This window comes from Phascolarctos cinereus, unplaced genomic scaffold, assembly GCF_003287225.1.
Source record: "Phascolarctos cinereus isolate Bilbo 61053 unplaced genomic scaffold, phaCin_HiC Scaffold_2;HRSCAF=192, whole genome shotgun sequence".
In the NCBI taxonomy this organism is placed as follows: Eukaryota; Metazoa; Chordata; class Mammalia; order Diprotodontia; family Phascolarctidae; genus Phascolarctos; species Phascolarctos cinereus.
The window spans coordinates 329,069,893-329,091,996 of record NW_027555625.1 but is presented as its reverse complement, the minus strand read 5'-3'; the positions used below and the strand labels follow the sequence as shown (position 1 = coordinate 329,091,996).

Sequence of the window (22,104 nt, the reverse complement as noted above, 5' to 3'; positions counted from 1 at the left end):
CCCTTTTGTCTTTATGGACTTTTTGTTTCCCACAATACTCCCTTCTGCCCCTCTAAGTCAAAGAGCTGTCCTTTGTCATTCAGAAGGAAAGGGAACAGAAGCGGGTCAGCAAAACTAACCCACACTCCAGCCGAGTCTGTCAGTATGTCCACACCCATAGTCCTCCCCAGCTCTGCAGAGAAGGGCCAGAGGTCCACTTATGATTGACCCATTCTTAATGTGGCTCTGGGGCTAGACCGAGTTTAAGGGCTGTCTCTCTGTGGGTGGGTGTGGGTGACTGAAGGCTGTGTGGCATCATAATCTAATTTTCCTTTTGGAGAAGACAGAAAGGAGGGGCATTAGAGCCAGTGCCCGGCTTCCTTAGTCCTGCGTTTACCTCTTCCCTGTTCAGAGTTGTTCCACAGCATCAAGTAGCTAAAACACCATCTTTTGTGGGTCCCAGGAATCAAGGGCTGCCTGCCCCTTCAGGGAAGCCTCTTGCTCTGCGTTCTGTGTGGCTCACACCTGCTGTGCCTCTATACTCTTGCCCTAGGGCCCAGCCACTCAGAAGCCCCTTAACTTCCTAGTTGCTACCACCTACTAGTTGTCAGCCTGGCCCCTCTTAGCAGTGGCAGGGAGTCAGAGGCTTCCAAACCAGTATCTGTGTTCAATTTAACCCAGACCCTGTCTAATTACTGTCTCTGTAGTGTGGAATGCTGGATTTGGAGTCAGGAAAACGTCAGATGTTTAATAACTGTGGGATCATGAGCAAGTGACTTCACAAGTGAAGAAGTGCCAACTGTATGCTAAGTGGGCAGCTGGGTGGTGAAGTGGATAGAGTTTAGAGTCGGAAGACCGGAGTTCAAATCAGGTCTCAGACACTTACTAGCTGAGTGACCCTGGGCAAGTCATTTAACTCTGTTTGCCTCAGTTTCTTCATCTGTAAGATGAGTTGGAGAAGGAAATGGCAAACCACTCTATTGTCTTTGCCAAGAAAACCTAAGTGGGTCACAAAGAGTCAGAGACAACAGAAAGGACCGAACAACAAAAATGTGCTAAGTGCTGGGAATTCAAGGGAAGGCAAAACCAGTCCTTACCCTCTGGGACCTCTAATGATCAAGAGAACATGCAAACAAGTATGTCAGGACAAGAGATAATCAGACAGATTGGAGGTCATCTCAGAGTGAAGCACCGGCATTAAGGAGAGCCAGGAAGGGCTTCTTGCAGAAGGCAGGAGTTTAGCTGAGACTCGGAGGAAGGCGGGAGGCAGAGATGAGGAGGGATAACATTCCAGGCATGGAGGACGGCCAGTGGAAATGCCCAGAGTGGGGAGTGTCCGGTGAGAGGGACAGGCGGGAGGCCTGTGTTATTGAATTGCAGAGCAGGGAGGAAGGTGTTGGAGAACTGGAAAGGTAGCAGGCTAGGAAGGCTGTCAACCTACATTTCCTTATCCATCAAAGGAGAGGGTTGGACCGCCTGACTTCCAGGGACTCATCTGACTGTAAATACATCCGTGATCCTCTCTCTCAGCCTGCGTTTCTTTCTCTTTCAAGTGCTGGTAACAGGACTTGCACTGCCTACCTATTGCTTACTAAATACTTATGGATGGATTGATATACCACATTTATAGTGTAAGGTTCTCTCCTAAGGCTGCTCTGGGGAGGGGCCTGTGGCCAAGGCTGTGTTTACTTGAGAGGGAAGGGGGCCGGAAAGGACTAGAAGAAAAACAAACACTGATTGGAACAAAGTACTGATTCACCCTCCTGGGCACCTGGTGCGTGTGAGGGGAGAGTCGGCCTCCCCTCCCCTGCCCCCAAGGCTGAAGCACAATCTGAGAGGTTGGAAGGATCCAGAATGCCTTTGGAAGGTTCTGTGCTGTGCGCAGATTCTCTAACAGTAACGATGCCGATGTTAATAATGATAACAGTAAAATAACTAGTATCACACCTCAAAGGTTGGTTTGTTTTTTTTTTCTTTTTGGTGAGGCAGTTGGGGTTAAGTGACTTGCCCAGGGTCACACAGCTAGTATCATGTGTCTGAGGCTGGATTTGAACTCAGGTCCTCCTGACTCCAAGGCCAGAGCTCTATCCACTGCGCCACCTAGCTGCCCCACACCTCAAAGTTTATAAGGCACATTATATTCTTTATCTCACTTAATCCTTACAACAACCCTGTGCGATTGGCGCGATAGGTATTATTATTCCCATTTTACAGAGGAGGAAACTGAGGCTCACAGAGGTTAATAGGTTTGCCCGTGGTCATCGTCTATCGCAGGATATAGCACAGGCTAGTGCACCTCTGAAGCCATAGGGTACTAGATTTAGAGCTGGAAAAGACCAGGGCCTTATAGGTCACTGAGCATAACCCTCCTATTTTACAGATAAGGAAACTGAGGCCCAGAGAAATGAAATGACTTGCCCAGGGTCACACATCTAGTAAGTATCTGAGGCCAGGTCCTTTGAGGCCTCTGGAGTCATTTCTAGGAAGCAGTTGGGGTTCCCTGATGAGGGAGGAGACTAAAGATGAAGCCCTGGTCTTCTAGGCATACCGAGGTCCCTCCTGCCTCAGTCACAAAAGCTGTGTCCCAGACAGTGGAGCTGGGCCACACTGAGCTGTATGCGCTGTGTTATCTCTGCCGTAGCATGTGACCCACAGCATGTGATTGTGAAGTAGGCCAGGGCAAGGGTCATTGTGGAGCCAGAGGCTGTCCAGTCCTGAGGTCTGCGGCCGTGTCTCCTTCAGGATGAATCTGTGAGATTCACCAAGTGGCATCTTGAAGATCCTTCTCTGATGTGCACTGTGTCCAGAGCAGGACAGTCCTTGCTCTTGGACCTATACCCAAACAGTGGGGAAATACAACTGTCTCTTCACTCAGCAAACATATACGTGTCTGCATGGGCAGAGCAATTGCAGGTCACTGGGGAAGATACAGAATTTAGATAAAACATAATCTTTCTTCTCATGGATTTTGTAGTCTGCTAGTGGGATAAGAAAAAAAACACAGGTAACTAACTCCACCATGGCACGGTGGGAAAAGCCCTGGATTCAGTTAGAAGACCTAGTTCAAATCTTGCCTCTGTTTCTTATTATTTGTGTGCCACTGGTCAAATCTGTTAGTGTCTCTGAGCCTCAGTTTCCTCCTCTGTAAAATGAGAGACTAGATAATCACCCAGGCCCCTTCCAGTTCTGATTGTGTTTGGTACCATACTGTACAGCATAGAGAGGTGCAACAAAGTCCCCGAGCTCCTGCAGTCTCCCATTTCACTGCACCAGGACCTTCACTAAGGATTCAGCATTTACGACGCACCTGTTGTGCCCTGGACACTGTGCTAGGCGATGGGGATACAGACAGAGACAGACTGTACCTGTCCTCAAGGGGCTTACATTTCTCCTGAGGGGAAAGCACATGCAAACAAATAAATAAACACACAAAATAAAGTTATTTGGTATGGACAGAGGAGCCCTAATGTTACCCCTGAGCTGGGCCTTGAAACAAGAGGGGAGAAGAGAGAGCATGAGTGAGTATGGGATGGCTTATGGAACTGCAGAGGTGGAAGATGCAATGTCACATATGGGGAAGGTTGGTGTGGCTGAAACTTAGAAGGTGTAGGGGGGAGGAGAGAGAGAGAGGGAGGAAGAGAGGAGAGAGCCAAGAGAAGAGAGGGAGAGAGAGAGAGGCAGGAGAGAGGAGAGGAGAGAGAGTGAGGGAGAGGAGAGAAGAGAAGAGAAGAGAGAGGAAGAAAGAGAGGAGAGGAGAAGAAAAGAGAGGAGGGAGGAGAGAGAGCCAAAAGAAGAGAAGGAGAGAGAGAGAGACAGAGAGGCAGGAGAGAAGAGAGAGGGAGGGAGAGGAGAAGAAAAGAAAAGAGAGAAGGAGGGAGGGAGGAGAGGGAGAGGAGAAGAGAGGGAGACAGAGACAGAGAGAGAGAAAGAGAGAGAATTTGCATTGTCCTCTAGGAAAGAGGATAGGGAGTCACTGAAGCTTCTTAAGAATGCCCAATGTAATCAGACCTGTACTTCAAGAAGATCAGTTTGGCCCTTGTTTGTGGAATGGGTGGGAGAGAGTGAGAAGAGGCAGGGAAACCAATTAGGAGGCTATTGTGATAGTCTTGGGGAGGGAGGTGATGAGGGTTCTGTAGGTTGGTGGCTGAATGAAGGGGACACATGTGAGAGAGATAAACGTCAAATCCAGAAGGCTTTACAACTGATTGTGGATAAGGATGTCGAGGAGGAGAGTACAGAATGGAGAATGAGTCTGAGGTTGTGAACCAGGGTGATGGAAGGATGTTGGGGCTTCTGATAGTCAAGTAAGCAATCAAAAGCAGTGGGCTTTGGTGGGGAAAGACAGTGAGTTCTGTTGTGGACATGTTTAATTGGAGACGTCTGTCTGGAGGTGACCAGCCGGCAGGTGATGTGGGATTGCAGCTCAGGAGAGAATGGAGGACTTGGGTGCTTGGGTCTGGGAGTTGCCTGCATAGAGATAATAGTTGAGTCATTGGGTACTGTTGAAATCAAGGAAACTGAGTATGAAAAGAGGATTGGCACCAATACAGAGCACATGGTGGGGTGGAACACACATGAAGATCCTACAAAGGTGACTGAGAAGATAGGAAGAGAGCCATGAACCTCAGGGAAGAGGGAGGATTGAAAAGGTCAAGAAGGATGAAGACTGAGTGAAGGGCATTGGATTTATCTATTAAGAGGTCATTGGTGACCTCAGAGAGAGGAAATTGCAAAGAAAGCCCCTTCAACAGTCACTAGTTTACCCTGGCCCAGCGTGTGGGATCTGGAGGCTATGGTTATGATTGTGTTCTCCCCTACAGCCTTTGTTAACAGGGTCAGAAGCTCAGGCCTCATTCTTTGACTGTAGAACACAAAGGTTGAGTAGCCAAGGGAAATGGACTCTATGACCTTGACATTGTTTGCTCAGATGCCTGAGCCAGCCTATGCTGGCTTCCTCTGCGTTGGCTAGAGGGATGGGCCCAGGAAATTGTCCAGAATTGGGCAGGTCAAGGAGGAGTCACTTCTCCATCTTTTTTCCCCCTGTGAATGCCCAAGATGTGCCACCAGCTCCAGTCCCCATTTCCTTGGGGACACTTACTGGCCTAAGAGATGCATGACGCCCCTACAAATCTATACCCTCACACAAAGGCCTAATCCAAGGGAAAAGGACGATTAAAACCCAGCCTGGGGTAGGGGGCCCATCTTACTGTGGCTTCCAGACTCACCCAGTCACCGGATTAATCTTTTCTTGGGTAGGCCTCAGGCCTGCTTTCTTTTTTTTTTTCTTCTTTTTAGGCGATTGGGGTTAAGTGACTTGCCCAGGGTCACACAGCTAGTAAGTGTCAAGTGTTTGGTCTGAGGCCAGATTTGAACTCAGGTCCTCCTGACTTCAGGGCCAGTGCTCTATCCACTGTCAGGTCTGCTTTCTTTGGGGGTCAGGAGGTTCCTGGCAAAAAAGGTAGTCATGCCTCTAGAAAAAGCTATTGAGTCATTTTGGTTGTGTCCAACTCTTAATGACCTCATTTGGGGTTTTCTTGGCAAAGATGCTGGAGTGGTTTGCCATTTCCTTCTGTAGCTCATTTTACAGATGGGGAAATTGAGGCAAACAGGCTTTAAAAAAAACCAGGCAAACAGGGTCACACAGCTAGAAAGTATCTAAGGCCAGATTTGAACTCACAAAGAAGAGTCTTCCTGACTTCAGGCCCAGCATTCTATCCATTGCACCACCTCTAGAAAAAAGATAGGCAGCTAGGTAGTGCTGAATTTGGACTAAGTACCTGAATTTGCTTCAGGTACTGACAGGCTGTGTGACCCTGGGCGAGTTATATAACTTCACTCAGCCTCAGTTCTCACCAGTACAATGGGGATAATAGCATCTATTTCACAGTGATGTTGGGAAGATAAAAGGAATGTATGTTTTTAAGCCTTAAAGTGCTATATTAATTTTAGCTTATCATTGTTTAAAAGTTCTTCCCATCTGCCTGTCCAAGCTCAGGCTAAAAAAAGGAATTTTTATTGCTTAGTCCCCTAAAATGAGAAATAAAAACATTCAACAGATGCAGCAAAACAGGATGTTCAGAGAGGTTGGCTGGGATCAGCACATTTTCCCTTAAGACCCTCTGTTAGTGTTTCCTGTGAAGTCTCCTTCCTTGTCCACCCCCTTGTAAAATCTGGTCCTCAGACCTAGGGATCTACAGCAACTTCTTTCTATCTTCTCTTCTAGCTTTTACCACATTAATTTAATTTTTAATTTTAATTTTTTTATAGCTATAGTCATTTCTGGGCACTTCCGTCCTGTGCAGCTTCCTTTTTAATAATAAAAAAAAAAGTAAAACTAACCAGTATATCATAGGATCATAGATTTAGAGGAGGAAAGGACTCTGAGAAACCATCTGGTTCCCTGCCTTCACTTTACAAATGAGGAAACTGAGGCCCAAGGTCACAAATGTAATAAATAAGAGGCAGAGTCAGGATTTGAATCCAGGTTCTGACCCAGAATACGGTGTTCTTTCCATTATACCTCTTTGCCACCCTCCAGTTAAGTCTGGTAACGTGTGCAACATCCCATACCCATAATCTGCACCTTGCCAACAAAAGGGAGAGATGCATTTCACGCTAGTTTAAGCCTGAAATATCCTGCTTCTCCAGACCTTTGTGGCTAATTAGTGCAAGCTTTGGGTCCCAGGTGCTGAGGATCTCTTAGGGAGGAGGGAGCAGTGTCGGGGCAACTGTGGGGACCCCAGAACTGCCCTTTGGAAAGCTCAGCCTTCTGTTCTGCTTCAGTAGTCATGATAAGAGCTGGCATTTATAGGCTAGGTGGTACAGTGGATTGAGTGTGGGGCCTGGAGTCAGGAAGACCCGAGTTCAAATCTGACCTCAGACTCTTACTAGCTGTGCAACCCTGGGCAAGTCACTTAACCTTGCCTACCTCAGTTTCCTGATCTGTAAAATGAGCTGGAGAAGGAAATGGCAAACCACTCCAGTAGAGTTTTGCCAAGAAAACAGAAATGTTTTGTCATGTCAGACATGACAAAAATGACTCACAGCAGCACCTGTGAGGTGCATAACACTCCACCAGCATCTCCTTCTGTGGCTCCCTTTCCCACCAGCCTTTTATAACTTCAAGATGAATTTCTTGATTTGGAATACCCTTTCCTCTGTCCCCCCTCTCCCTCATCCCAACAGCCACAACACTTAAGTATTTAAAAACTCCCCAAAGTGTTTTTCAAACATTGTTTTATTTGATCTCCACGGTATCTGTATGATATGGGTGCTACAGGTTTTGTTTTCCCCATTTTACAGATGAGAAAAATGAGTCTCAGGTTAAGTGAGCACACAGGTGGGATTTGAACCTAGGTCTTTCTGATTTCAAGTCCCACACTGTCTACTATCCCTCTTTTCTTTATTCTTTAGGACCACCTTTTTCATGGAGCAACACTGCTTCTCAGTAGATACCCTTAGTCCTAGTTTATAGGTGAGAAAATCAAGGCTGGGAAAGCTTTGTCATTTGGTAATGTGAAGAAATCACACCCACCGTCACACTCAGTCACACTTTTTCTTGCCGTTGCTCACTCCCCACCTCCCTGTCCTGTCCTCGTTCTGCCCCCTACCACTGGCCCCTGCTACTCATCCTCTTAAGTGAAAACAACACTGCGTGGTGATTCATCCTGGGTAGCCACAGAACACAGTGGAGCTAATAATAATAATAATTGTTAATTCAACAAGCATTTATCAAGTGCTTACTATAAGATGGACGCTGAGGATACTGAGACAGAAGTGAAACGTCCCTCCCTGCCCACAAGGAGCTTACATTCTACTGGGTCAGGCTCGGGGGTGGGGATGGCGCGATGGTGGGAGGGGAGTTAACAGGCATTTCTTCAGCGCTTACTATGTGTTTACTGTTCTTACTACAGACAAGAACATAGCCTGCCTCCTAGGAGCTCACAATCTAGTAGAGAAACAACTTATACAAAGAAAATTAAATATGAAATATCTGCAGAGTAGTTTTGGGGAGAGGGAGGCCACCCACGACTGGGGGGATGGGGTGGAGATAAGGCTAGGCTTCCTGTAAGGTGGAGCGCTTGATCTGGACTTTGAAGGAAGCCTAGGATTGAGGAAGGAGGGGTTTCATCCAGTGGGTCACCCTACTTCAAGTGTCGTCCCCTCCCCCCGGCCCCCCCTCCAGCCTGTTCCTCACTCCAGGCCCTGCATTCAATCCACTGCCCCACCTAGCCTGATAAATGCCTGGCTCTTATCTTGACCACTGAATCAGCTGTCAAACCCATCTTCCTAAAGTGCACATTTGACCGTGCCAGTGTAAACACTCAATAAACTGCAGTGATTCTCTGTCTCCTCCAGAATCAAATATAAAATCCTCTGGCCTCTTTGCTCTTCCTCGAACCAGACACTTATCTCCTGACTCTGGGGACTTTCTCCGGCTGTACCCCACCCCATGCCAGACCTTGCTCTCCGCCCTCATCTCCACCTCCTGTCTTTCCTCAAGTCCCAGCTAAAATCCCATTTCCCACAGGAAGCCTTTTCAGATCCCCCTTAATGCCTCGTGATTTTTAACTCTGTTGATCATTTCCAGTTAATCCTATATGCTGTATAGCTCATTTGTCCATAGTGGTTTGCACGTTGTCTCCCCAATTAGACGGTGCTCCTTGAGAGCTGGACTGCCTTTTGCCTTTCACTGATCCCCAGTGCTTAGCACAGTGCCTGACACATAGTAGGCGATTCATAAATGTTCATTGACTCAATAAGTGGGGGACCATCTGTGCAAAGGCATGGATTTGGGAGACAGGGAACTGCTAGCTGGTCAATTTGGCTAGAGCATAGAGCATGTGAAGAGGAGTAATGTGAAGTCAGTCTGGGGAGATGGGCTGGAGCCAGGTTGTGAAGAGCTTTAAAAGCCAAATAGGAATAATGAGAAAATGAACGTCGTGACCTATATTATGCAGCAGTAGCGCAGGTATTAACACCCCCACTTTACTGATGAGGAAATGAAGACTTAGGGAGTTTCTGCAGTTTCTGCAGCCAGCCGGCCAGCCCCCTGCAGCTCTCTCAGCTGCTACGTGTTAGAGGGATGTGTCAGACAGCTTATAATTGTCAGGCATAGGATTTGAATCCTGGTCCAAGGCTAGCATCCACCCTGCTTCTTCAGTAGTGTTAGGTAGAATACTCACAATCGTCATTTCTAATTAAAATGCTGCCCAGTTACAACGGGATGTACACACATCATTGCATGTGTTTAGGGCCTGCCCTAGGCAGAGGGAAGACTCAAGCTGGGCAGAGGCCAGCGTGAACATAAGCCCCTTGGCCTGAGGAAGGGAGGGGCTGAGCTGCAGCACCCTGGAGACCCCAGCAATGGTTTTTAGAGTAGAAGAATGCCTTTAGGAAATTCTGGGGAAGCTCATGATTTCTTTCTACAACCAAAGGGAGAATTTTTTTCTTTTAGTAGCAATGTAAAATAGAGCTTGTAAGGGACTTTGGAGGCCATTGAGTCCACCCCCCTCATTTTACAGATGAGGAAACTGAGGCACAGAGATGTTAAGTAACTTGCTAAGGATCACACAGCTAGTGAGTGTCTGAGCCAGGATTTGAACTGAATTCTTCCTGAATCTAAGTTCAATGTCCTGTTCACTATACCATACTGTCTCTCTCAAAAAAAATTCTTCTCAGAGACTCCCAATGTCCCAAACTCCCCAAGCCTATGCTCTGTGGTCTTACAGGGTACATATATCCAGGTTAACATTTTTGTCAGGTGAAGCTTTTATTAAATTACATTATTAGGACATTTCATGGCATGCTTTAAAAAATGTTCACACATAGGCACCAGGAAGTGCTATATAAAATATTTGATTTTATCAAGCAGCTTTTAAAATTAATTGGGGAGGAGAGAGATATAATAAGAGGGAGAGAATTTAGAACTCAAAATTTTTAAAAAAGTAACTGTTAAAAAAAATTTTTTAAACCGAAAATATATCAGAGTATGTGGTGTAATGAAAAGATGAGTGGATGTGGAACTGGAGACCTGCCTGTGCTTGAACTTAATGTGCGATCTCTGGGAAGTCAGTTCTCTCTGGCCTTGGCTTCCTCATTTATAAAATTATGGGGTTGGGTGAGGTGACATCCAAGGTTCCATCTAGTTCTAACTATCTGTGTTCCAAGGTCCCTTCCAGCCCTCACATTCTATATTCTAAGGGTTCTTCTTGCTCTTCTATTCCACATTCTAAAGGCCTTTCCAGCTCTGTCATTGTATCCTAATGTCCCTTCTGACTCTTAATATTCTGTGTTCTAAGGCCCCTTCCCAGCTTCAAATCCAGTGGTCTATGTAATAAGCTAATAAATGTGTAGTATATTGAATTAAATTGTCAGTGACTTCCTTGAGCTTGGAAAATCGACCAATAGATACTTAGTGAAACTCTGTTAACTTGTCCGAAGCAGAACTCAGATCAGCCCTTCTTCCAACCTTCAGCATGTCCGTTGAGGGAACCAGTTGCCTTGCCTGATAAATAGCCCCAGAGACATCTTTGACTTGTTTTTCCTTCACTCTCTTATAACCAGTTGGTTGCCAAGTTATTTTTAGTTCTAACTTCAGGCATCTTTCATCTGTAGCCCCTTCTCTCAGCTCATGACCGCCATTCCAGTTTGAGCCCTCATCACCTCCCTACTGGACTGTTGTAACAATCTCCCAGCTGTTTTCCTTGCCTTCACTCCATTTTCTCTGTCCTCCTCTCAGGAGCAGAAATAAGGGTACTTAAACTAAGGTTTGACCTTTCGTTCCTCTACTCACAACCCTTTGGTGGCTCTGGGAGGAAACCAGGCCTCCTCCGCCTGGCATTTAAGCCCCTTCACTATCTGCCTGTATCCTTTAAAACATTCTTTTTTCCAGCCAAACTTGAATACAGCTGGCTCCCTTTATAAATTTAACCTTCAACCTCTCTGATTTTGTACAAGCCCAGAATGAGCTCCATCCATCCATCCCTATTTCCCTCGATCAGAATTCTTGTCTTCCTCAAGTCTCTGGGTGGGTACCACTGCTTCCCCAAAGCCTTCTCCAAAGCTCCCCATTTGTCAGCTTTCCTGATCCTATACTTATTGGGGCAAAGGCTACATTCTGCCAATAGATTATCAAGCACTTAAGAGTTTTATTCTTGTCTTGGTACTCAGCACCTGCAGCAGGGTAGTAGGTGCTTGGATAGTCAGTCAGCAAACATTCATTAAGTACCTGCTATGTGCCTGGCACAGTGCTAAGCTTGGGGTACAAAGAAAAGTAAAGATGAAGGTCTGCAGCTGGAAGGGCCCTCAGAAGCTTTCTAGTCCAATCCCGTCATTTTACACATTGAGGAAATTGAGACCCAGAGAGATTGACTTGTTCTAGGGTCATGTGGGTGATAAATGTCAGAGCTGGGATTTGAACCCAGGTCCTGGAAACACTTTACTCTGTTGGTTAACAAATGCTTGTTGTATTGAATTGAATTGAATTGTTCACCTGTGCCTGCCTTGGGAGGTGTGGGAGGTCAGGTTTAGTTGCTGAATAAGACCTGCCTGGTCCCTGCCTTCCAGAAGCTCATCTTTTTGGGTGGAAGATAAGACAAGGAGGGAACGTATGAAACAAAGACCAGGGAGATGGGAATAATGATTGCGCCTGCTTCTCCGTCTAGTTTGACGATAAAATGGCATGAGTTGTAAAGTGCTTTGCAAAAGTGCTCCTTATACATGTAATTACTGTGGTTGCTGTTATCGTTAAGCACTGAGAGAAGGCTGAGATCCATGAGGTCTGGAGTGGTCAGAGCCATTAAAATGGGCCTTTTATGGATCATGGTGGCTTGGGTTGAGCCTTGAAGGATGGGATAGGCCAGCTTGGATAAGTGAGAGGAAAGGGCTCTCTCCCTATTCCTGGTGCAGTAAAGGCAGAGGCAGATCTATGCAGGAGAGGGCACAAGCCCACTTTTCCCAAAGCATAGACTGTAAAATAATAATACCTGCAGCGTGCACCTCTAATGAGATTATGTAGGTAACGTGCTTTATAAATATCAGCTATGGGAGTGGGCAGGCTGTGAGATAAGGTGGGGCAGGTGTGTTGGGGCCAGACTCTGGAAGGCCTGGAATGCGAGGATAAGGTGCTGTAGGCAGAGAGAAAGGCCCTGGAGGTTCAGAGTGGCCGGTCCCATGACCAGAGCTGAGCTGTAGGAAGACTGGGGGGCAGGAATGATTGAAGGAGAAGGGTCTTGAGTTTGGGATGCCAGTTACAAAGCTGTTATAATAGACCAGGGGAAGGGGCAGTGATGGCTTGGAGGAGGATGGGCTGGCAGGAATGAAAGGAGCAGGAGCAGATGTGAGGAACTGTGGGAAGGAGAGAAGAAAATTTATTTTGTCTTTGAAGACAAAGACAAGCCACTGTGGGGTAGAGTTGGGGGAGGGAGGTTGATCAATCAGTCATTTATTAAGCACCTAACGATGTGCCAGGGATAAAAAGCAACAACGCCCAGCTTCTGCCTTTAAGGTGCTTACCTTGGGATTTGATGGGGAGAGGAAGGGAAGTAACCTGTTCACATATAAGTAATTAGATAGATATGCATTTATTAAGTGTTTGCTTTGTGCCAGGCACTGTGCTAAGCACTAGAGATACAAATACAAACAAATAAGACAGTCCCTGCCCTCAAACAGCTTACATTCTAATGGGGGGGCAGTATATAAAGGGAAGCTGGAAGTGGGGGTTAGATCGGAGTAGGGGTACTAGAGGGACAGCAGCATGCATTAGATGTGGTCTGTAGATGGCTGAGGAAATGTTGTAGAGCCCTGGATCGGAGCAAAGTAAGGCCAAAGTTGGCCTCACTGGGTTCGGGACGGTTCCAGATGTGGGGGTCCAGTTTTCCAGTTGGGAGGGAGTGGAAATACATGGCATGGCGGTGCTGTCCCAGTGGCCAGTCAGCAAGCCCCTCTCCCAGTGGGTCTGGCCGTCACTGCCTGACACCCGGTGGGTCTTCTCTGCCTGGCAGGTGACTCTGCAGAGGTGTATCAGCGGGAGTTCTTGGCCCTCCGTGACCGCCTACACGCTGCAGAACAAGAGAGCCTGAAGCGCTCCAAGGAGCTGAACCTGGTGCTGGATGAGATCAAGAGGGCCGTGTCAGAGAAACAGGCCTTGCGAGACGCGGACGGCAACCGGACCTGGGGTCACCTGTCTGGTGAGTGGTTGGGGAGCAGGGGTTTGGCTCCTGGGAAGAGGCTGAGGAACCCAGATGGGACGGAGGACCCTGTGTCTGAGCCGCCTTCCTTCCCTTGCTCCATCCCAGAGGACACCAGGCTGAAGCTGTGGAATGTCACCCACAAGCATGTGATGCACCTGCCCACCGTCTTCCACCATCTGCCTCACCTGCTGTCCAAGGAGAGCGGCCTCCAGCCAGCCCTGCACGTGGGCCAGGGCCGCACCGGAGGTAGCTGGGCAGGGAGGGGCAAACAGAGGGAGACTGGGTGGAGAAGGAGAGAAGGACCTCTAGGGGTGCTGGTCCAGGGACTGGGCAGGGCCAGGGTGGGAAAGGGAGAACACTCAGGGGCCGGGGGCTAGGGAAGCCCCTAAGCCCTGGTCCCTGGGCCACTGCAGTGTCCATTGTGATGGGCATCCCGAGTGTTCGGCGGGAAGTGCACTCGTACCTGACGGACACACTGCACTCGCTCATCTCGGAGCTTAGTGCCCAGGAGAAGGAGGACACAGTCATTGTGGTGCTGATTGCTGAGGTGAGGGGAAACACGGTAGGACCAAGCCCTCGGGAGAGGGCAGGTTTCTGAGAGCGTATGTGTGTGTCTGTGATCCTGCGTGAGTGTGTGTGCATTTACCGAGGGTGCACAGGCATGTCGGTATAACCCTGAGGCCTCCAGATCTGTAGTAATAGGCAGAGTCTGAGAGGGTTCATGGCTTGGCCCTGGCTCCTTTCCAATTCTCCCAGCCCCAGCCTAGGAGCTTCTACATTGGGAGCCTAACCTTCAGCCTCCCTTTCTGCTCCAGGACAAGTAAACAGGCCTTTTCTTCTTGCAGGCCCTAGGCCTCAGCTCTAATAATTTTTTTTAGAACAGGGTTAGTAGACACAATTGATCAATAATTTAATTGATTAATTAATTAATTGATTGATTTAATAAGGGCCTAAGGGGATGTTCAGTGACTTGCCAGGGTGACATGGCTAGTTGGTGTCAGAGGCAGCATTTGAACTCACATCTTCCCTTCTCCCAGCCCAGCATTCCATCTGGGGTACGGAGTGTTTAGGGACAACCAGTACTCCTGGTGTGAGGGCTTAATGAGCCCTTTTCAGGGCTGCTCATCCACCTTTGGTATCTACCTTTCACCCAACTCTCACCTGTGGCTCCAAGAAGCCATCAAATGCACAGTGGCCACACCCTGGTAAAACGAGCTCAGCAGACAGGCTGAACCAGGTTGAGGGCAGCTGACAGGCTTCAGACCCGTTGGAGAGTTAAGGGGGTGTCTACGCCAACGTGTGAAGACTCGCCCCCGTGGAGTGGGAAGATGGGAACAGTTTGTTCGAATGGCCACGAAGGCGGTTGGAGCGGGTGCCGTGGGGTGCTGAGAGCTTGGTCAGGCACGGAGGAGGCCACGGCCATCCGCTGCATCCAGGGCCACTGCCAGCTGCTTTGACTTCTGTCCTGCCGCCGGACTTCAGAGACTCTGAAAGAGAGAGTGAGGCTGACTATTTTGTGTACCTTTGCCTCACTTCAGTCTCATTCATGTGCAAGTCAAGACATCACCCAGTCACGTCACTGGTCCTCTTCGAAAACAAAGGACAAAGGGTAGCAACAAGGGCCTGCTGTGTTCCAGGGTAGGGCAGCTAGGTGGTGCAGTGGATAGAGTGCTGGGCCTGCAGTCAGGCACACTCCTCTTCCTGAGTTCGAAGCTGGCCTCAGACACTTACTAGCTGTGTGACCCTGGGTAAGTCACTTCACCCTGCTTGCCTCAGTTTTCTCATCTGTAAAATGAGCTGGAGAAGGAAATGGCAAACCACTCCAGTATCTCTGCCAAGAAAACCCCAAATGGGGTCATGAAGAGTGGGACGTGCCCGAAACAACATGTTTGTGGCACTGTGCTAAGCACTGGGGGGGTACAAAGAAAAGCCAAACAAACAAACAAGAAGACAGTCTCTAGTGAGGGAGACAGCATGCAAACAGTCAAGCTATATGCAGGATAAATTGGCCCCAATCAACAGAGGGAAGGCACTAGAATTAAGAAGGATCAGAAGGTAGGATTTTAGCTGGGATTGATAGAAGCCAGGAGGTGGAAATAAGGAGGGAGAGACTTCTGGGCAGGGGAGATGGCATGTCTTGTGCTAGGAGCAGCAAGCAGGCTGGTGTCCCTGGACCAGAGTATGTAGAGACGGGGTTGTGGGGAGGGAGAGTGAGTAAGGTATAAGAAGCCTGGAAAGGTAGGAGGAACCGGGTTGTAAAGGGTTCTGAATGCCAAACAGAGAATTTTATATTTAATCTTAGACATGACAGGAAGCCACTGTAGATTACTGAATAGGTGGGTGACCTGATCAGACCTGACCAGGCTTTAGGGAAATCACTGGATCACAGAGTGGTGTTGGGGGTGGTGGGCTTTTTGCATATGGACAGTTCTACCCTGGAGGCCAGAGCCTTAGTGCCATGTGCTACCCAGCTGTTGATGACTCCGCTCCAGCACTTCAAGTTGTCCTCCAATGGGTCTTTAAGCTAGTCACTCAGTCTCCCTGGGCCTCAGTTTCCTTCTGTGTAAAATAAGTGGGTTGGACTAGAAAAGCTTCCGAGGGCCCTTCTAGCTCTAGATTTGTGACTTTACCTTTCTTTATAGCCTCAGAATTGGAAGAAACTTAGAGGATGCCTAGTCTAACCTCCATTCTCTTGTAAGAATCTTGCCTACAGCATCATTGACAAGTTATTCTGTCTTTGCTTGAATACTTTTTATGATAGAAAGCTCACTAGCTTACGAGACAGCCCATTCCATTGTTGAATAACTCTAATTGTGAGAAGGTTCTTACGATCATTGATTGAATTGAAATTGGTTTCCCTGAAACATCCATTCATTTTTTGCTTTCTGGGGACTCACAGAACAAGTCTGATCCTCTTCTCTAATCCCTCCCTCTATTATAGAGAACATACATCATTTACCTTTGGATCACCCTTATGATACATGCTTAAAAATGTTTCCTGGGATTAATAAGTGACTGCCCTTTAGCTTTCATGTTTCCGCTTGATCTTCTCTAGGCTGAATATTCCCAGTAGCTTCAAGTGATCTTCGTGAGTCATGGTCTTAAGTTTCCTCCCCATCCTAATTTCTCTTTTCTGGAGACCCTCTCATTTTGTAATGTCCCTCTTGAAATGTGGTGCCCCAAACTGAAGCACAGTTCTCAAGATGTGGTCTGATCAGGGCACAGTACAATGACGACTAACCTCCTCCCTTCTTCGGGTTACTAGATTGCTGCTTTTAATAAAAGATAAAATTGAATTTGCTGGGGGTTTTTTGGCTGGTAAATCACACTGTCAACTCATATTGAGCTTGTAGTTGCTAAAATCCGTAGGTCCTTTAAAAAAAAATCTTTTTTTTAATTTAATTTTTTTTCAGTTAACCACTCTCTATTTGCTCTCCCTCCCACCTTGCCTTCCCATTGGAAAAAAGAAAAACAAATATATGCATAGTCAAGCAATATAAATTCCCATATTGGCTATGTATATTCCTATACTCAGAGTCCATGCCCTCTCTTCAGGAAGTGGGGAGCATGCTTTGTCTTTAGTCTTATGGCATCATGGTTGGTTACTGTGTTGATCAGGGTTCTAGCCTTTCAGAGTCATCCTCAGGTCCTGAACCGGTGCAGTTAGATTTTGTTTTTTTAGCCAAAGTGCCTGACTTTACATTTGTCTTTCTGGTTTCATTTTCTTGGTTTTAGACTGTTGTTATGACCCAAATCTTTTTGCACCCTAGTTCTGTCATCAGATGCATTAGTTGTATTTCCTGCCTTCATGTCATCTATAAATTTGAGAAGTGTGCCGTTTCTGTCTTTGTCCAAATCGTCGGTAGAGATGTTGAGCTGAACAGGGTGGGAGCTGCTATCAGAGGCCTCCGTTCAGGTTGACCCATTAATCCAAAGCCAAGACCCCAAGGAGAGAAGCAGGTCCTATCACCTTTGGGTCTGGTCTTTCAGCCAGTGGGGCATCCACGTGACTGTAATGTCCTCTAGCCTATAACATTTTCCTGTTTGGTCCAGAGGTATGGCACAAAGAGTCATTTGTCATGTAGCCTGCTGAAGTTCCGCCATATGTTGTTTATGGTACTTCCTTGATCTAGTAACTGTAACTGTCTAGTAACTGTAAAAAAAAATTAGGAAATGAGATTAATCTGGCATGATCTGTTCTTGACGGAGTTTGGGCCGGCTCCTTTGTGATGCCCCTTCCCTTTCTAAGTGCTCACAAACCATTACCGTAGTTTTCCTGTCTACCATTTTGCTGGGCGCATGACATGAAGCTCATGAGGCTGTAGCTTCTAGAGTTCACCCTCATCTTCCTTTTGAAAATGAAAACAGTAGTTACTCATCTCCAGTCTTGTTGCCCATGACTCCTCAGAGAGCTTGTCATGGGGCTCAGTGATGTCATCTTTGAGCTCTTTCGGGATCCTGGAGTGTTTTCTTTCTGAACTCTGAATCTTGAACTTACTGAGGGTAGCTAGGGCAGCCAGTCATCCGGTCAACTGGATGGGAGGGAAGGGAAAGGAATAAGCCAGACACTGTGCTAAGCACTTTTTATAGTTATTATTTCATTTGATCCGTCGCATTAACACTTTGAGGTGGGGCTATTATTATTCCCATATTACAGTTGAGGAAACTGAGGCAGGCAGATGAGTGACTTAACCGGGGTCCCATAACTAGTAAGTGTCTGAGGTATTTATGAGACACCTACTGTGTGTCAGGCATGGTGATACAAAGGTGAAAGATGAAGCAGCCCCTTTCAAGGCCCTTGTCCTCAGTTCTTGCAGGCCACAGTTCCCTCTTTATGCCTTTGTCCCACCCTTTCATGTTTGAAGAGCTTTCCTGTTGACTGAGGAGACTAGAACAAATCTTCGGCTGAGCAGTGTTTCCTCTCTGGCATCTGTCCCCAAGCTTGCAGGCCCTGGACTTCTCCCTTCCTTATCCTTCCTCTTGCTCGTGATTCTAAAAGGCCTGCGCCAACTCCCCAGGTGGACTGGTGACGTGGTACAGTGGCAGGTACTGGACTTGGAGTCAGAAAACCCAGTTTCAATCCCAGCCATGCTCTGTGTGTGCTCTGTGACCTTGGGCACTTACACTGGGCCTTAGTTTTTATAAAAATCGGGGGTTGAACCTCTAAGGTCCCTTCCAGCTCTAAATCTTTGATCCCATGACGCAGTAGTATTGACCATTCCTAGCTTCTCAGTTCTTTCCCGAACAAAATTTAAAAATTTAGTTTAAATTTCTTGCAACTGTGTTGGTAGGAAGGGGAGCGGGGTGGCAGGGTGGGGGAGGGGGTGGCAGAGGAAGGACGCCTGTACTGATGAGGCCGATAGTTCTGGGTGGCCTGCTCTTCCAGGCACTATGGGGGTCCCACAGACTCGGGGAGAAGGGTGCAGAACTCAGACTGCTTGGTTTTCATCCACAGACAGATACCCAGTACACGATGGGGGTGGCCGAGAACATCAAAGCCTTGTGAGTAGTGACTACCCCTTGGTCCACCTGGGGGTGGGGGAGGGCCACAGGGGATAGCCCTGGCTGGGACCCTCAGATTCTCTTTTCCTTCCCAGGGCTCTGAGAACTCAGTCCTTTCCAGCTGCAGCTTTGGGGCTGCATAAAGACCCCTGGGGCTGGGCTTGAGCCAAGCTTGGGGGCAGACTTCAATGTGAGGTCAAGAGCACACGCCTTGTCCTGAGGTATCAGTAGTTAGGCACCAAGACAGAGAAAGACTGGGTGACAAGAGTCTGTAAGAACAGAAGTCTGGCCAACTGAAAAATAGAAATGTTCAAAGATACCTTGAAAAAAAATATCATGAGGGCCAGAGAAGACCCAGCTACAAAATGACCTAGATGTTGATTGGTTGCCCCCCTAGTCCCGCACCCCTGTCCCTTGTCTCCCCTTCCCCTCCAGTGTAGGACTAGGCTAGGCCCAGGGAAGGAAGTGTGGTTCACCTTTAGGACTCTAAGAGAGACGACCAGAGCCATCTCAGCCTTAGCTTCCCTCCATCCTTCTCTCCTTCATTTTCATTTCTTTTTTTATCGTTATTAAGAAGTTTCATATTCAGAGTTAGTTAAATACAGTCAAATAACTTGAGAAATATTCAAACTTTCAATAATATTAGACTTTTCATGGACCAGGCTTCACACTCAAAAATTCCACGAATATTAATGTGATATTGGTAAATGAACTTCAGGGAGAAATATCACCCTTATTTATTTTTATTGATTTATTTTTTGTGAGGCAGTCAGCATTAAGTGACCTGCCCAGAGTCAAACAGCTAGTAAGTGTCCAGTGTCTGAGGCTGAATTTGAACTCAAGACCTCCTGACTCCAGGGTTGGCACGCTATCCACTGCACCACCTAGCTGCCCCATCACCCTTATTTTTAAAAATCCACCATTTTTTTCAATTTTAAAAAAATCTTTTTTTTTTTCAACATCACTTTTATAAGATTTTGAGTTCCATCATTTCTTTTTTTGGATAGATTTTTATTGATATCTTCTGTTTCTACATTGCCTAAATTTCCACCTGTATTTCTTCCCCTCCCAGAAACCATCCTATATAACATAATTTTTTAAAAGAAAAAGAGGAAGAAAAAAATCAACAAAATTAATAAATACATTTTTAAAAATCTGACAATGCATTCAGTGTTCCACACCTGTGTATGTGCACGTGCGCACACACACACACACACACACACACACACACACACACACACACACACACACACACACAAACCCTCCTTTGTTTTTCAGGGTGTGATTATAGCACAGCCTCCTTTCCTTTCCAAAGTACTTTTCACATCAGCTTTCTTGCCTGATCCTGGCAGCCTTGAAAGGTAAATAAGGCTGGGCCCGAGGTTTAAGGTGTCCGCAGGTAACTGGGTCTGCTCCTTTATGATTGCCTTTCCATGAGAAATGTGGTAGAAGTGGGAGCAACGCCCAGCCTGTCTGCAGGGCTGTCCCTTGGGGTCAGGCCTCCTCCTGCCAGGCCAAAGCCTCAGGGCATGGTGTGGTGGTGCCGAGCTAGAGGAAACTGCCTGGCTTCACCTTTCCAGGCACCCCAACCTGGGCTTCTGATTTAGTGTAGGTAAGGGGTCCTGTTGTTCCTGCTCAGCTCCTCATGACCCCCTGCCATCCTCCCATCCCACATTCACGTCCTGGTCGCCCACAAAGACCAGCCTTGTTTCTGGCTGCCTCTGCACAGGACGGGTAGATTAGGAGGAAGAATCCTTGCTCTCTTGTGTCTTAGCCAGCACCACTGGGGCACTTGCCCACCACCTCCGCCCGTTGGGTCTGGGAATCCCAGGACTTCTGGTGCTTTTCTGAGAGGGAGAGGAGGTAATGGGATGTCTGCCAGGATCTCCCTGCTGAGGCCGACACGGAACTAGAGCTTCCTCCAGGAGGCTTCGTACCCCGGTTGCTGCCTCTTCTTCCCTCTAGGACCCTCTTCTTCTCTGGGACCAGGCTGATAATTAACATCTGGGTGGGGGAGCACAGAGCAGAGATCCTTCCTGATCACTGTATCCCCATCCTGTTTTACTCAACCTGCTTCTCAGTGGAGTACAGTAGGAAATCAGAGGAACCGGGTTCAAGTCCTGCCATTGCCCCTTACTACCTGTGTGACTTTGAGCAAGTCACCTAGCCTCCTTGGGGCTCAGTTTCCTTATTGTAAAATGGAGGGGCTGGACCAGAAGGCTTCTGAGCTTCCCTTCAGTTCCTGATCTGTGATCATTCCCTGCCTCCCTCGTTCCCTTGCCAGGTTCCCCACTGAAATCCATTCTGGCCTCCTAGAAGTCATCTCTCCTTCTCCACACTTTTATCCTGACTTTTCCCGACTCCGAGAGTCCTTTGGAGACCCCAAGGAAAGAGTCAGGTAACCAGTGCAAACCACCTGGCCCCCGCCACCATTCCTCTACATGTGCCTTGGCTTTCCCTATCCATAGCATGGGGATAAGTCCATCCTGGGGATCCCAGCAGGGACCTGAGCTGACCCTGAGCCCAAATCAGACATCCCTCTCCCTCCTGGTAAACCCAAGACACAGATCCCCCATCACAGGATTACCCAGATCAGGTTTGGCCCCTGCTGGGAGTGAGGGTCCAGGCCCCTGACCAGATCCCTCTCCCCTAGGTGGAGAACCAAGCAGAACCTGGACTACTGTTTCTTGATGATGTACGCACAGGCCAAGGGCATGTACTATGTCCAGGTCAGCGCCCGGGAGAGCTGGGTGGAGGGCAGGGGAGGGGGAGTACTTTCACTTCTTTGTATCCACTTGGGGTTGAGTGTGGAAGGGAAGGGATTTCCAGGGAGATGCTGGACAGGGGCTCAGGTTCTGGGGAATGGCAGGGGTGGAAAGTGACCTTGTTTCTAGCCTGCCACTGGGGAGGCAGCATGGGAACCCCAGTATGGTCCCTGGGCAGGGTGGGGGCAGAGCCAGGGGTCAGGAAATGAGAAGCCTGACATCCCCTCACCTCCCCCACTCACACACCATACATCCTTATTCTCTCTCATCATGAAGGGGACTGGGGTGGGGGGCGGGTGGGGGTTAGGTTCTGAGCCTCCCTCCCCTCACCTCTGGCAGTTGGAAGATGATATTGTGGCCAAACCCAACTACCTAAGCACCATGAAGAATTTTGCTCTACAGCAACCCTCGGAGGAGTGGATGATTCTGGAATTCTCCCAGCTTGGTTTCATTGGTAATGAGCGCACGTGCCCCTGCCCTGTTGTACCCTACATCATCTTGCCACAATGCTGTTCTCAGCTTCTCCCATTTGTCCATGCCAAGGCTGTTGACTGGTCAGCACTGAGTGGCCCCCTTCTCCTCTTTCTCCTCCTCCTCTTTCTCTTCTTCCTTTCTTCTTTTCCTCCAGGTCTGCTCTTCCTCTTTTTCCTTTTTCCGTCTTTCCT

The 22,104-nt window shown here is 47.9% G+C and overlaps 1 protein-coding gene across 2 annotated transcripts in view; it reads left to right on the top strand.

Moving 5' to 3' along the window:
- The window catches only part of MGAT4B (alpha-1,3-mannosyl-glycoprotein 4-beta-N-acetylglucosaminyltransferase B), a 58,870-nt gene that overhangs the window by 24,892 nt on the left and 11,874 nt on the right, over positions 1 to 22,104 (top strand). For both annotated transcript variants that reach the window (XM_078150278.1, XM_020998734.2), the window contains exons 2-8: positions 12,984 to 13,169; positions 13,278 to 13,418; positions 13,586 to 13,719; positions 18,628 to 18,674; positions 20,959 to 21,072; positions 21,328 to 21,403; positions 21,779 to 21,893. In XM_078150278.1, the coding sequence (XP_078006404.1) occupies positions 12,984 to 13,169; positions 13,278 to 13,418; positions 13,586 to 13,719; positions 18,628 to 18,674; positions 20,959 to 21,072; positions 21,328 to 21,403; positions 21,779 to 21,893 (813 nt within the window). The remainder of the gene's footprint in view (positions 1 to 12,983; positions 13,170 to 13,277; positions 13,419 to 13,585; positions 13,720 to 18,627; positions 18,675 to 20,958; positions 21,073 to 21,327; positions 21,404 to 21,778; positions 21,894 to 22,104) is intronic.